At 55.5% G+C, this 13,418-nt stretch overlaps 1 protein-coding gene across 1 annotated transcript; it reads right to left on the bottom strand.

Moving 5' to 3' along the window:
* Positions 1–3,759: 3,759 nt before the first annotated feature.
* LOC102045537 (vasoactive intestinal polypeptide receptor 1-like) lies at positions 3,760–12,093 on the bottom strand. Its single transcript, XM_005429132.1, has 12 exons — positions 11,979–12,093; positions 8,897–9,004; positions 8,032–8,141; positions 7,491–7,588; positions 6,523–6,655; positions 5,761–5,914; positions 5,235–5,295; positions 4,888–4,954; positions 4,692–4,783; positions 4,293–4,422; positions 4,026–4,067; positions 3,760–3,852 (listed from the first exon to the last, which is right to left on the bottom strand). The coding sequence occupies exons 1-12, from the start codon at positions 12,091–12,093 to the stop codon at positions 3,760–3,762; spliced, it is 1,203 nt and encodes a 400-aa protein (XP_005429189.1).
* Between the last annotated feature and the right edge of the window lie 1,325 nt (positions 12,094–13,418).

The following is a 13,418-nucleotide window of genomic DNA, read 5'->3' as shown; positions in this document are numbered from 1 at the left end:
CTTCCACCCTCATCACAGATCCTGTTCTGAACCCCAGTCGCTAACGTCCTCATTCTAACCTGAGATGGGGTGGTGGGGCAACTCTAAGAAGGGGTTTAGTCTTCAATCTTTGGCTAGTCCTTCTGGGCCTAATATTTTGTATCAGGAGAGGTCAGTTAGGTGGGAGACAACGTTTTGTCATCTGTTGAGGAAGTTAGTTATGCTTAGGCGGTGGATTAAAGGGTTAAAGTACCCTAGGGATGTGGAGAAGTTTGAGAGAGGGGTTTGTTTTGTGAGCATGAGTGTTTGGGCTATTTTTGAGATTTCTAGGGCTAAAGCGATGCCCAGGGCTGTTACAACTAGGGCAGTTATTTTAATGGAGAGTGGTATGGTTGTTGGAGGGGGTTTTGTGGGGATGATGTCCCCGCGCTGCCGCGCTGCCATCCCCGCCGTGCCGCTCTGCGGAGGGGCCGCAGTGCCACCCTCCGGCTCCGGGCGTGCAAAACTGCGCCGTGCCCGGGCGCCGCTGGGGCTGCGGGGACACCGGGACACGCTGGGGGAGGAGGGCGCCAGGATGGGGCACTCCTGGGGGAGGGATGCGGGAAACCTGACCTGTTGGGGAAGATGAAACAGGAAAGCCTTACAAATATGATTGCCTGGCAAAAGATGTTGAGAACATAGAAACTATCAGCGAGATTGAAATGAAAGCAAGCTTTGAGATCCCTCAGTTACTGAACAATTGGAAAACAATGGTGTGGCTGGCTGAAGGTGATCCCCTTTTGATGGAACAACACCCTCTGCTTGCAGACAGGCCCAAGGGTCAGAGCAGACCCTACAGCTTGGCAGAAGGGGTCCAAAGAGGAGTTTTTACGGTTTAAAATGTAACACAGGATGGTAATGTAGTGATTCTTATAGGCTGTATGGAAATGCTATAGGATTTGTATGTTGTACCAGATTGGTTAGTGAGAATCAGAATATTCAACGCAGAAAATGATTTATTGTATTGGAACGGGAACTTTGCTCTCTTACTTTCTATACTCTTACTCTTGCCTCTTAGCTCTTAGCTCTTGCCTTTGACTCTCTCATGCTTTTACTCTCTCACCCTCTCATCCTCTCTCCCCCTCTCTTCTCTCAGCCTGCTCTGAGCTGTGGCTGGCAGCTCCCAGCAGGGCCCTGCACCCAGGCCCTTTGCAATAAACCACAAGTTCTATGACCTGGTTGCAGAGATCTCTCATCTCCGTCCGTCCCGACTGAGCTACCCCCCGTCAATCCTACACTGACCCTGCTCTGCCTGGGCTCAGCCCTCCCAAACACAGCCTCAGCAGTGTTAGAGTGGAAAAAATCTCTGAGATCGTGACCCTCCCTGGGAGGGTGGGCAGGCCCTGGCACAGGTGCCCTGGATCCCTGGCAGTGCCCAACGCCAGGCTGGACAGGGCTGGGAGCAGCCTGGAATAGTGGAAGGTGTCCCTGCCTATGAGATTTAAGGTCTCTTTCAACACTATAAGATCCCTTTCCAGATCTTAAGATCTCTTTCCAGACCTTAGAGATCTTAAGATCTCTACGATCTTTTCCAGCTGAGGGTGTGGTCCGTGCTGGGAGCCTTTGGAAAGCCTTTCCTGCAGGCTGAGGATGACTCCCAGTCCCCTCCTGGAGCCACACTGGGCTCCTGTCCTGCAGGGGTTCAAAGCCCAGCCAACCCCAGAGGGTCATTTGGGGTCATTTATCACCCCGAAAACCCATCTGCAGCTGGAAATAGGTGCAAATCCAGAGTTTTAAAAAGTTTTATGGAAACAGGCTTTCCTACTGAGCATCTCCAGTCCTGCTCAGTCTGCTGCTGTCTCATCCCATCCTCATTGATGATGGAGAGGATTCTCTTCACCTCTGGTCCCTTCCTGGCTGCAGACAGGGATTTACTGACAGCTCCTGAGCTCCTCTGGAGGGTTCCTGATGATCCAGGATGTGCTGCCTCCGGAGGGGATTTTAATGGAACCTCTCCCATCTCACCCCAGATGAGCTCTGGGGTTCTGTTTCCCTTCAGTGCCCTCCCAGATGGGATCTCTGGAGATCCTGCAGCTGGACAGGGGCCAGCAAGTGGGGTTTATTTAGGGAAGGACATGTGGCACGCAGGCAGGGTGAGAAGCAAGGCCGGGATCGGGTGGCTCCGGTCTCAGGAGCAGGGGAGAGGCCAGGAAGTTTGGCAGAAGGGCATTTGGGGCCTCTCTCCCTCCTGGAGGCACCATTTGCCAGGGCAGGAGCTCCATCTGTGAGGATGAAGGATGTTCATGGTGCTGGAACAGGCTGGGGGCACCCAGAGTGTCACAGACATTTCTTTCATGAAAAATCCTCTTTCAGGATTTTTTCTGCTGTAGTGAGAAGTTCAGCAACAAGACATAAACAATAGATTATCTGCTGCTGTGGAATGCAACAGGTCTGTCTGGATTGGCCCAACTTGCATGTTTATAATTAATGGCCAATCCAGAACTGAGATCTCTCAGACACAGTCCGAGAGAGCGGGTTTGTTATCATTCTTTACTTTTCTTGCTTAGCTTAGCAGCTTCTAGAAACTCTCCCTTCTTTTTCTTTTTAGTATAGTATAGTATATGTATATATCATAAAATAATAAATCAAGCCTTCTGATCATAAAGCCCATCTCGTCTCTTTCTTCATCCCAAAAACCCTTGTGACCACCATCACACCCAGAGGGCACCCCAGGACCTCTGGGACAGCTTGTGCTGCCTCCACCTTGAGCTCTTCCTCACCTTCCTCCTCCATCTCCTCTCTGTGAGCTTCACCAGGCAGGGGAAAAGCAGAGATTGCCTGGGCGGTACTTCCAGGCATTCCGTCATGGGCAGGGTTTTCATCCTGCAACACCCCCAGTCCCAAATCCTCTGGGTTTGTGGAGCAAAACAACACTCTGAAAAGTGAGGCTGGACTTGGAATGAGATTTTATTGGCAAAACCCTTCCTATCCCTGGAAAAAAAAAAACAACCCAGGGACTCCAGGTGAGTCCCATTCCTCAGAGCAAAGGGCTGGGAGAGCTCTCCTGGCAAGGGAACATCTCCAGCTCAATCAACCCACATGGGAGAAACGGAAACATTTTGGGAATGGGGAGGAACTGGGTCCTGAGGCCATTGGGAGTCTCTTGTAGAGGTTTGGAGTTTTGCCTCTCTCTGTATCCTACCCCCATCCCCAGGGGGGCTACTGGCTGTGTTTAGGAATCTTCCCAGACAGGAAATGATTTTGTAAACCAAGGAAAGGGGAAAACATCCATTGGTGAATCCCTTCAGTATCGGCACTGCCCCTTTTCCTTCAGTGCAAACAAAACCCACCAGCTGTCCTTTGGTGAAGGATTTCTGTGTTTCCTTCCCAGTTTCAGGCAGAAAAGTGCAGAATTTCCCTTCCCTTTGCCTGGAACTCTGCCCCAAGGCAGTGAGAGCCGCAGGGTGAGGTGCTACCAGAGGGTGCAAGATCCACCAGCACCAAGCAGGCAGAGCCTCTCCCATGGTTGTTCCCAACACCCTCTGAGGGTGTCAGACCCAGAATTCCCAAAATCAGGGGGGTTGGGTCTTTCTGGTTGTTCCCAACACCCCCAAAATCAGGGGGGTTGGGTCTTTTCGGTGGTTCCCAATACCCCCAAAATCAGGAGGGGTTGGACCTTTCTGGTTGTTCCCAACACCTTCTGAGGGTGTCAGACCCAGAACCTCCAAAATCAGGGGGGTTGAGTCTTTCTGGGGCCGCAGCCATGGAGCTGCTCCTCCAGCAGCCCCTCTCCTGTCCTGCTCACGCCGTGAAGTCCTGGGTGGCCAGGTTGAAGACGTTGCTCTCCATGGACCTCTGCCACGTGCCCCAGTTCCTCCTGATCTCAGCCTGGACCTGCACCAATGTGGGCAGTGCTGGCACCCAGGGGCACCAGACAGTGCCCAACAGAGGGAACTGGGGGGCAAGGGGAGGGGGAACTGTCCCTGCCCACCCCTGGCTTTGGGGCACCCTTGGGGTGTCCCCGTGCCCGCTGTGGTGCCCGGGGTTGGGGTGGGACGCACACTCACCTCCCCATTGAGGAAACAGTACAGCAGAGCTACCAGGAAGCCCTGGAGAGGACAGGCAGAGCAATGTTCACACAGAGGAAGGGGCTGGACCCTCTGTGCTCATCTTCTCCCTGCCTTTACCTCCTCCCACACCTCAGTGCCAGGTTCTCCAGGCCCTGCCCCAGGGGTTTGGGGGCACCCTCTCCCAAAAGAGGCCAAACCCCCACGTTCCAGAGGGTCCTGGTGTGGTTTGGGATGGGGCCATGGGGTTTTCCCTGCCCATCTCACCTGGTAGGAGCCCAGCACCAGCTCGAAGTAGAGCCGGGCGTCCACGCCCACGTGCTCGGGGAAGAGCGCGAACACCACGTAGTGCACCCCGAAGAGGGGGATAAGCAGCAGCGTGGACTTGGTCAGCCTCCTGTGGAGAGGGACAGGGAGGGACAGGGCTCTGGGGGCTCCTGCTGCCCCCTGAGACCTCCCCAAAACCTTGGTCTCAACCCCAAGGAGGTTCTGTGTGAAGGGCAGATCTTGGAGGCTCCAGGGCTCTGCTCTGTGCTCCTCCAAGGAGGGTCCCTCTGCCCTGGGACCCCAGGGTGGGCACAGCCGTGTCCCCACCCCAGATCCTGAGATGGGCACAGCCCTGTCCCCACCCCAGACCCCAAGGTGGGCACAGCCCTGTCCCCTTACATGTACTGCTGCTTGTGGGTTCTGCTGAGGTCCGGACACCAGATCTTCTGTGCCAACATCCTGGTGACGTTGAGGAAGATGAGGAAGTTCACCTGTCCCAGGAGGCCACGTCTCAGACTCTGCACAGCCTCTGGCTGGGTCCCCTGGCCGTGTGGGACCCTGGCTCTGGGGTGGGACTCTCAGGGAGCACACTCACAAATATGGCCAGGAGGATGGGAGCCTTGATCACCCACCAGTACACACTGGAGTAGTCATCCCAGCACCTACGGGACAGCAGAGGTGGCTCTGGCACCCATGGGGACCCGTGTGGCCCAGCTGCCCCCCTGCCATTTCTTTGGCCAGACCCCTGACCCCTTCGCACCCCTCTGCCCTCTTTTCTTGTGGCAGGACCCACCAGAAAACAGAAATAACATTGAAATGAAGTGCTGGCCCAGTCCTCCCCTCCTGAGCATCCATCCCATGCCAAAGGTTCATTTCCCAGCCCTTGGACTGGGACACGTGGCTGAGGTGGCCTGGACAAGGCCAAGGGACAGCTGCTCTTACCCGTGGTTGTCGTACTGGAGCCTGGTGAGCACCCACACCCCGACTGTGACCATGGGGACACCTGCAAGGACAGGACACAGGCAGGAATGGTCCCTCCAGTGCTCTGGGAAGCCCCCATGGCACCCTTCTGTCCCTTGTCCCCAGAAACATGTGTCTAGCTCATTTCTGGATGTGGCAGGAAGGTGACAACCTTCCCACTTTCTCCAGGAGAAAGCAGTGGTGCCCACTGCTGGTGCTGTGTCTGTGTCACCTCCCGGCCACCCTCGCTGGGATGGGAATTCCCAGCCCCAGGTGGGTGTGGGAAGAAGGGAGGAGCTGTTCTGACCAGGCCATGCTTCCCCAGCAGCTCTGGGCTCTGGCAGGAGCTCTGGCAGGAGCAGGCGGGTGCCCACCAAGGCCATGCAGGAGATGTTGGGGTGGGGACATGCTGGGAGCAGCCCTGGGCACCTCTGGCCAGGTGGGTGTCAGATCAGGCTGTTCCCAGGTGGTTCCTGCCCGGGGATGTCAGGGATGTCCCCAGGCTCACCCCAGCCCATGAGGACGTAGCCCCAGGTGTAGCTCCTGTCGCAGGTGAAGGTGAGCAGCAGCAGCGTCTGCAGGTACAGCCCCTCCACCAGCAGCCAGTAGAAGTTGGCCAGCACTGAGTACTGGAAGAAGGCGATGGCTGCCTTGCAGGTCACCTGCCAGGGGAGGAGGGGACGGCTCAGGGTGCAGCACAGCCTGCCCTGGGGGCACAGGGGACTGTCACCCTCCTGTCCACCCTCTTGAGGACACCTGCGATGGCCTTTCAGTGATGGCCTTTCAGTGATGAACTTTCAGTGCAGCCCCAGGGACTCTGCCCCAGCCCCTCACACCACTTGCACCAGGTTCTGCTCTGCCTGTGCCCCACAGGCAGCTGACCACGGGCTGGTTTTGTAGGAGCTTTCAAAACCCCGTGGTTGTGTCTGTTGTGTTCTCAGTGCCACGTCTTCACTCAGGAGTTCCTGTTTTGATTGAAAACCTCAGATCTGAGTAGTACCTGGTGCTGGTGGGCTGTGCTGAGCTTTAGCCCCACTGGGGACACTCAGCCTGAGGCCAGAGCAGTTTTGAGGACAGAACTTGTTCCCTGCAAGGAGGGAAATACAGAAATGCTGAACCTCCCCTGGGCCACCCAGGGCAGAATTTCCTCCATTCCACAGCTGCTATCTCCTCTCTGCAGTGACAAATCGCCCCAGGTCCCACCAGCCCCCTCCCAAGGAGCCCCTGCTGCTCTCCCTGCCGCGGTCCAGGGCTGGGGTTTGGGATTTACCGTGGACATTGTGCAATGGTCAATGGACTCGTCTGAGAAGAGGACCCTGTCCTTGATGAAGACGGCCGTGCCCCGCAGGATGAAGGAGGTGAAGAAGTGGATGTGGATGGAATTCCTGGTGCAGTGCAGCTTCCTGCAGGAGGGAGAGATGGGCTGGGTCCAAACAGGGGCAGAGAAGGTGCTTTGGTGTCCCCTTCCCTGAGATCACTGCTGGTGATGGTCACAAAGCCCTGGAGAAGCTTTCCTGCTCTAAAATCAGGAAGGGCAGGGTTGTGCTGTGTGCCATTCACATTCTCTGAAAAAAATCCCTTCACCCAGGGTTTTTCTCCTCGGAAGCTGAGAGGTCTCAGAGAAAAGGAAAACAATTCTCATCTCATTTGCTTCTCCTGTGTTGTGCTCATGTGGAATGTGTTTGGAGATTGTTTACCCACAGGTGATTGTTCCATTGGATTCTGCTGGGAGTTGTTTTTCACTCTTTGGCCAATCAGGGCTAAGCTGTGTCGGGACTCTGGAAAGAGTCACGAGTTTTCATTATTATCTTTTTAGCCTTCAGTAAGTATCCTTGCTGTATTCTTTAGTATAGTTTACTATTCTTTAATATAATATAGTATAATAAAGTAATTAATTAGCCTTCTGAGAACATGGAGTCAGATTCATCATTCCTGCCTCCATTGGGGAACCCCTGCAAATACAATAGTGCTTTGCTTGGGGCTGCTCAAGGATAAGGGAACATCCCAGAAACCTCTGGAGAGCCCAAACCTGCAGCACAGGGACATCTGCAAAACCAGAACCCGAGAGGGCCACCAGGGAAGGACAAGGGTGCCACTCCTTTCCTGCATTCCCAGTTTTCCTGTTGCCTGGGATGGGTCCTGGCTGCCCCACGAGGGACCAGGCTGGGGGCAGCCGTTCCTGCTGGGATTTATCCCATGTCCCTCCAGCCCTGGAGCTGGAGCAGCTCCCAGCCCTACCTGAAGCAGCAGAAGATGGCGATGGCCAGGAGCAGCGCTGCCAGCGACGTGGAGTAGCCACAGGTGTAGAGCACCTTCATGGTGACAAAGTGGCCTCTCTGCAAGGGACAGCACCAGTGGAGGGAGGGGACAGGGGCTGGGAAGGGCTGGTGTGGGGCAAGCAAGGACAGCCAGGCGTGATGGGATAACCCAGGAGCATCTCCATGGTTCTTTGGCCAGCGGGCAGTGTGGGGACACAGGGACATGGGGACATGGGGCAGTGTGGGACCATGGGGCCATGGGGAAATAGGGATACAGAGCCATGGGGTCATGGGGCCTTGGGGACATGGGGAAATGGGGACATGGGGCCATGGGGACACAGGGACATGGGGCAGTGTGGGGACATGGGGCCATAGGGACATGGGGAAATAGGGACACAGAGCCATGGGGAAATGGGGCCATGGGCACATGGGGAAATGGAGACATGGAGTCATGAGGCCTTGGGGACATGGGGCCTTGGGGACATGGGGACAGATCCTCACACCCCAGGGGTCCCACGTGCCTTGGCCTCGGTGTCATTGCTGCTGCCAAGAGTCTCCAGCTGGCAGGCACTGTGGTAGGGGGGGCTGGGGGGGCTCCAGCCCCACTCAGTGCAGTTCCTCTGGATCAGCCCTGCAGGACAAGGAAGGACCTCAGGGGAGCCACAGGTGTCACCTTTGATGGCACCCCCAAAAAGCCTGGCCTGGAACAGACAGGGACAGCAGCGTGGTACCCCTGGGCTGCCCCATCCCTCCCCGATCCCACTGCTCCTTCTGGACCCTATCACTGCCCCATCCCTTCCAGACCCCATCCCTCCCTCCCAAATCCCATTGCTATCCCATCCCTTCTGGATCCCATGGCCCCGTGCCTGAAGCTGCCAGGAAAACTTCTGACAAAACTTCTGGGTGTGAACACAAGCTCAGATCCCTCCAGGGGAAGGGAATTGGGAATTAAGGCTGTAGAAGTGCTCATTCATCCTGTGAGGGCTCCATCGAGCCTCTCCTGAGCTGTTCCTGCCCCAAACCAAATATTTCCCAACATTTCCCGAATTACTCCTGCCTGAGGAAGTGCTGGGATGTTCCAGTGGGAGCTCTGGAGCCAGCTCAGGAGCCCTGGGATGGTGTGTGGGAAAGGAGGGCAGCGAGCGGCCTGTCCTGGCGTCACCAGGATGGAGAATGAGCTCCCCAAGAGCTCCACCCACAGAGGGATGAAAGGATTTGGGTCCCTGAATCTCTGTTTTTCCTGTCCCTGCTGGGGCTGCAGTTTCCACCGAGGACATTTTGGGACAGGCAGGAGCTGTGGGGTCGGAGGGAAGGGCTGGGGTGGCTCTGGGGGCCCTGGCAGGGCAGGTGGGGCTGTGGGATGAGCGATCCCCGCTGGATTCAGACCTTTGGACTTCTTGAAGACGCTCAGGATCTCGGGACAGGCGACACCTCGGGACTGGCCAAGGGGCAGGGCGGGCCAGCAGCTGAGCCCGTCCCACTCGGTGGGGCAGCCTGGGGAGGGAGAGGACACCAGGGCAGGCAATTCCTGAGGGGGGTGACTCCCTTCAAAGAGTGACATTTGTCCCCCATTTTTCCCCATTTTCCCCATTTTCTCCCCATTTTCCCCATTTTCCCCATTTTTCCCCCATTTTTCCCCATTTTTCCCCCATTTTCCGCCATTCTCATTCTCAGGGGGGTGACTCCCTTCAAAGAGTGATGTTTGTCCCCCATTTGCACCAATTTTCCCCATTTTCCCCCCATTTTCCCCATTTTCCCCATTTTTCCCAATTTTTCCCCATTTTTCCCCCATTCTCATTCTCGGGGGGGTGACAGTCCCTTTAAAGAGTGACATTTTTCCCCCTTTTGCACCATTTTTCCCCATTTCCCCCATTTTTCCCCCATTTTCCCCCATTTTTCCCCCTTTTCCCCCCTTTTCCCCCTTCCCCTTTCCTTTTCCCTTTTTTCCTTTCCCTTCCAGGAGCATCCTGGCTCTCCTCCTGGGCTCCTCGGGATCCCCTTTCAGCTCCTGTGGGAGCTCCTGGGGCTGTGTCAGACCCACCTCCTGTGGGAACCCCTGCGTGTGCCATGGGCTGGGATTTGCCCGTGGCTCCTCAAATAACCCAGATTTAGGCTGGATTTTTGCACCTGGAGGCTCAGCTCGGGATGTGTCCCCAAGGACAGAATGAAGTCATGTAAGGGTTTCTGCATGATTTAAACAACTTTTGCTTCCTTCTTCAGCACCGAATTCCTGTTTAAACAATTCTCAATTTTCTAGGGAATGAGCATGGCCAGGCAGCCTCAGGACTGCGGGAATTTGCGATGGGACAAGGAGATCCCACTGCAGGCCAGCTCCTGTCCCAGCACAGCTCCATCATTAACCCTGCAGATCCACATTATTCATGGAGCCATTCCCAGCATGGAATGTGGAACTGGACAGATCTGATGAATTTCCTCTGATTCCAGCCTGGGGGTGGCAGTGCTGGCAGGGAGGGATTTGCATCCACAATGCCAAAGTGGGGCTTGGTTTTTGTTCTGGAGGATCAGGGAAGCGAGCACAGAATTGGGATCATCCCTGAGAGCAGTCACTTCATTTCTTGGGGTCGTGGGAGCAGGGAATCCTGGAATGGTTTGGGTTGGAAGGGACCTTAAGCCACCCAGTGCCACCCCTGCCATCCCTGCCCTCTGGCACTGGGAGCCATTCCCTGGCTCCTGTCCCTCCATCCCTTGTCCCCAGTCCCTCTCAGCTCTCCTGGAGCCCCTTGGGGCCCTGCAAGGGGCTCTGAGCTCTCCCCGGAGCTTCTCCTCTCCAGGTGAGCACCCTCAGCTCTCCCAGCCTTTGGAGCCTCTCCAGGGCCTCTTCTGGAATTTTAACCCCCATAGTCCAGAGGATGCATGGAAATGGTGTCAGGAATAGAAGAGGAAAGGCTGGGAGAGCTGGGGGGGCTCATCTGGAGGGGAGAAGCTCCAGGGAGAGCTCAGAGCCCTGTCAGGGCCCACAGGGGCTCCAGGAGAGCTGGAGAGGGACTGGGGACAAGGGATGGAGGGACAGGAGCCAGGGAATGGCTCCCAGTGCCAGAGGGCAGGGCTGGATGGGATATTGGGAATTGGGAATGAGGAATAAGGAATGAGGAGTGAGGAATGAGGAATGAGGAATGAGGAATGAGGAATAAGGAATAAGGAGATCCCAGGGCCCTCCGTCCCCATCCATGGGATCTGAGCCTGTCCTGAGTCAGGCTCCCCACGCTGGTGCAAGCAGGGAAAGGGATGGATGAAGCTCAGGTGGACAGGGGCAGCAGGAGCCCCAGCATTAAATCCAGATATTAAATATGCATTCCCACATCTCGGATATTTTCCTGCACTGAGATTCCTTCCCCTTGGCTGGCACAGTTCAGGTTGCAAAATGGACCTTTTCCAATCAATTTGGCTTTTCCCTGCTAAGCTGAAGGATAAATGACATCTCTGCAGAGTTACTTAAGCAATTATGCACCTTCATATGCATTTATTGCTTAATTTTTCCACTGCTATGAGATGAAAGCCCTGGAATTATGCATTCCTTATTCTCCAGGTGACAATTTTTGCCTGGGATTTGGGCCATTCCACTTTTGGATGGAAACTGAGATGCAATTTATAAAAAGGATGTCCAAAATCAGCACTTGAAAATTGGTTTTTCAACCAGTTAATTACTTTAAAATCCCAGATATGGGAAAACTGAGTTGCTCAAAAAATGTTTGGCAGTAAAATTTACTGAATTAGGAAGGGGAGCAGATGTGAGGTGGTGACACCACAGAGTGACCCTGGTGCTGGTGGCCACTGGCCTGGCACTGGTGCAGGGGGATGGAAGGGACTCTGCCAGGGGCATGGACCAATTCAGCACTGCCAAATTCCATGAATCCCTTCCTGGGGGATGAGAAGGCTCCAGGGAGAGCTCAGAGCCCCTTGCAGGGGCTGAAGGGCTCCAGGAGAGCTGCAGAGGGACTGGGGACAAGGGATGGAGGGACAGGACACAGGGAATGGCTCCCAGTGCCAGAGGGCAGGGCTGGATGGGATCTTGGAAATTGGGAATTGTTCCCTGGGAGGGTGGGGAGGGGCTGGGATGGAATTCCCAGAGCAGCTGGAGCTGCCCCTGCATCCCTGGCAGTGCCCAAGGCCAGGCTTGACAGGGCTTGGAGCAGCCTGGGACAGTGAGAGGTGTCCCTACCATGGCAGGGGTGGCACTGGGTGGGCTTTGAGGTCCCTCCCAATCCCAACCACTCCAGGATTCCCTAAACCCACCAGGGCTGAGTTCTGGCTGTTGTTTGCATCCCCCAATCCCCTCTATCCCATCCCAACAGCATTTCTGGGGCTCTCCAGGGATTTGCCTTGGTGCTGCTCTGCATCTCCCTGGAAATCCCAAACCCATGAATGCTCTGCCATCCCCTCCCATGATCACCCTCCAGGGGCACCTCAGGAATTCCTCCCTGCTCCGAGGGAGCTGATCCAGGCTCACCCTGCCCTGCCTGCCCCGGGCTGCGGCTCTCGCTCCGGATCCTCTGCAGACATTCCTCCTCCAGCTCCTGGAAGTGGAGGACGATGGAGCAGTCGGGATGAGTCCCCTGCACCATGGAGAGGGGAAAGGGCAGGCAGGAGAACCACGGAATTGTGGAATTAGAGTCATGGAATTGTGAAAATGGAGTCATGGAATTGTGGAATTGGAGTAGTGGAATTGTAGAAATGGAATCATGGATTTAGGTTGGAAGAGACCACAAACACATCCCAGTCCCCACCTGCCATGGAATTGTGGAATTGGAGTAATGGAATTGTGAAATTGTGGAATTGGAATCATGGAATTGTGGAATTGGAATCATGGATTTGGGTTGGAAGGGACCACAAACCCATCCCAGTCCCCACCTGCCACGGACACGGACACCTCCCATTATCCCAGTGGGATGTGAGAACAGCAAACCCCACATTCCCAACTCTGGGCTTTGCCAGCAGAGCTGATGGAGCACCAGGGAGAATGCCCAAATCCCAAAGATGTGAGAGATGTGGTGGCTGCAGGGATTGGATTGTCAGGGAATCCCTGCTTTGGATTCGCCTCCTTGGCTGCCAGCTGGAGAACTGGGAGACTGAGGCTGCACTGGGAGATGCCAGGAACTCTGTGTGTCCATTGCTGGCTATCCCTGCTCATTCCCAAGTGTCTGTCCCCATTCCCACACATCTTTGCCCATTCCCAAGTGTCTGTGCCCATTCCCAAGTGTCCATGCCCATTCCCTTGTATCCCTGCCCATTCCCAAGTGTCTGTGCCCATTCCCTGCCCATTCCCAAATGTGCATGCCCATCCCCACACATTCCTGCCCATTCCCAAGTTATTGTGCCCATTGTCTGCCCCTTACCAAATGTCTGTGCCCATTCCCAAATGTCTGTGCCCATTCCCAAGTGTTTGTGCCCACTCCCAGACATCTCTGCCCATTCCCAAGTGTCCATGCCCATTCCCACATATCCCTGCCCATTCCCAAATGTCTGTGCCCATTCCCAAGCATCCCTCCATGTCTGTTTCCACACATCCCTGCCCATTCCAAGTGTCTGTGCCCATTCCCAAGTTCCATGCCCATTCCCACACATCTCTGCCCATTCCCAGGTTTTGGTGCCCATTCCCGTGTATCCCTCCATGCCCATTCCCACATCCCTGCCCATTCCCAAGCATCCCAGCAGGTTCAGGGCTGGCTGGGACCTGGATCTGGTGCCCAGACCTGGGTTTGTGTTGCTGGCTGTTTCAGGCCAGAGGTGTAAGAGCTGCAGGAACAGAGGGATGAGGGCGGATCCCTGAGGTTCCCAACACAGGGAACTCTGGGACCTTGGAGCATCCCCTGGCTGAGCCCTGCCCTGCCTGGCCTGGCCAAGCAGCCGCTCCTCAGAGTCCCCTCACGTCCCTCAGAAGATTTTGTGT

The sequence above is a fragment of the Geospiza fortis genome, unplaced genomic scaffold (assembly GCF_000277835.1).
Source record: "Geospiza fortis unplaced genomic scaffold, GeoFor_1.0 scaffold218, whole genome shotgun sequence".
Taxonomy (NCBI): Eukaryota; Metazoa; Chordata; class Aves; order Passeriformes; family Thraupidae; genus Geospiza; species Geospiza fortis.
The sequence above is the reverse complement of the archived record's forward strand: the minus strand, read 5'-3'. Positions and strand labels throughout refer to the sequence as shown.

Coding starts and splice junctions, on each gene's coding strand:
- LOC102045537 (XM_005429132.1), bottom strand. CDS start 12,093: ATGGTGCAGGGGACTCATCCCGACTGCTCCATCGTCCTCCACTTCCAG. Junction 4,955..5,234: donor CTCCAGTACGACAACCACGG/GTAAGAGCAGCT, acceptor GCTGTCCCGTAG/GTGCTGGGATGACTACTCCA. Junction 3,853..4,025: donor ACTGTTTCCTCAATGGGGAG/GTGAGTGTGCGT, acceptor ACATTGGTGCAG/GTCCAGGCTGAGATCAGGAG.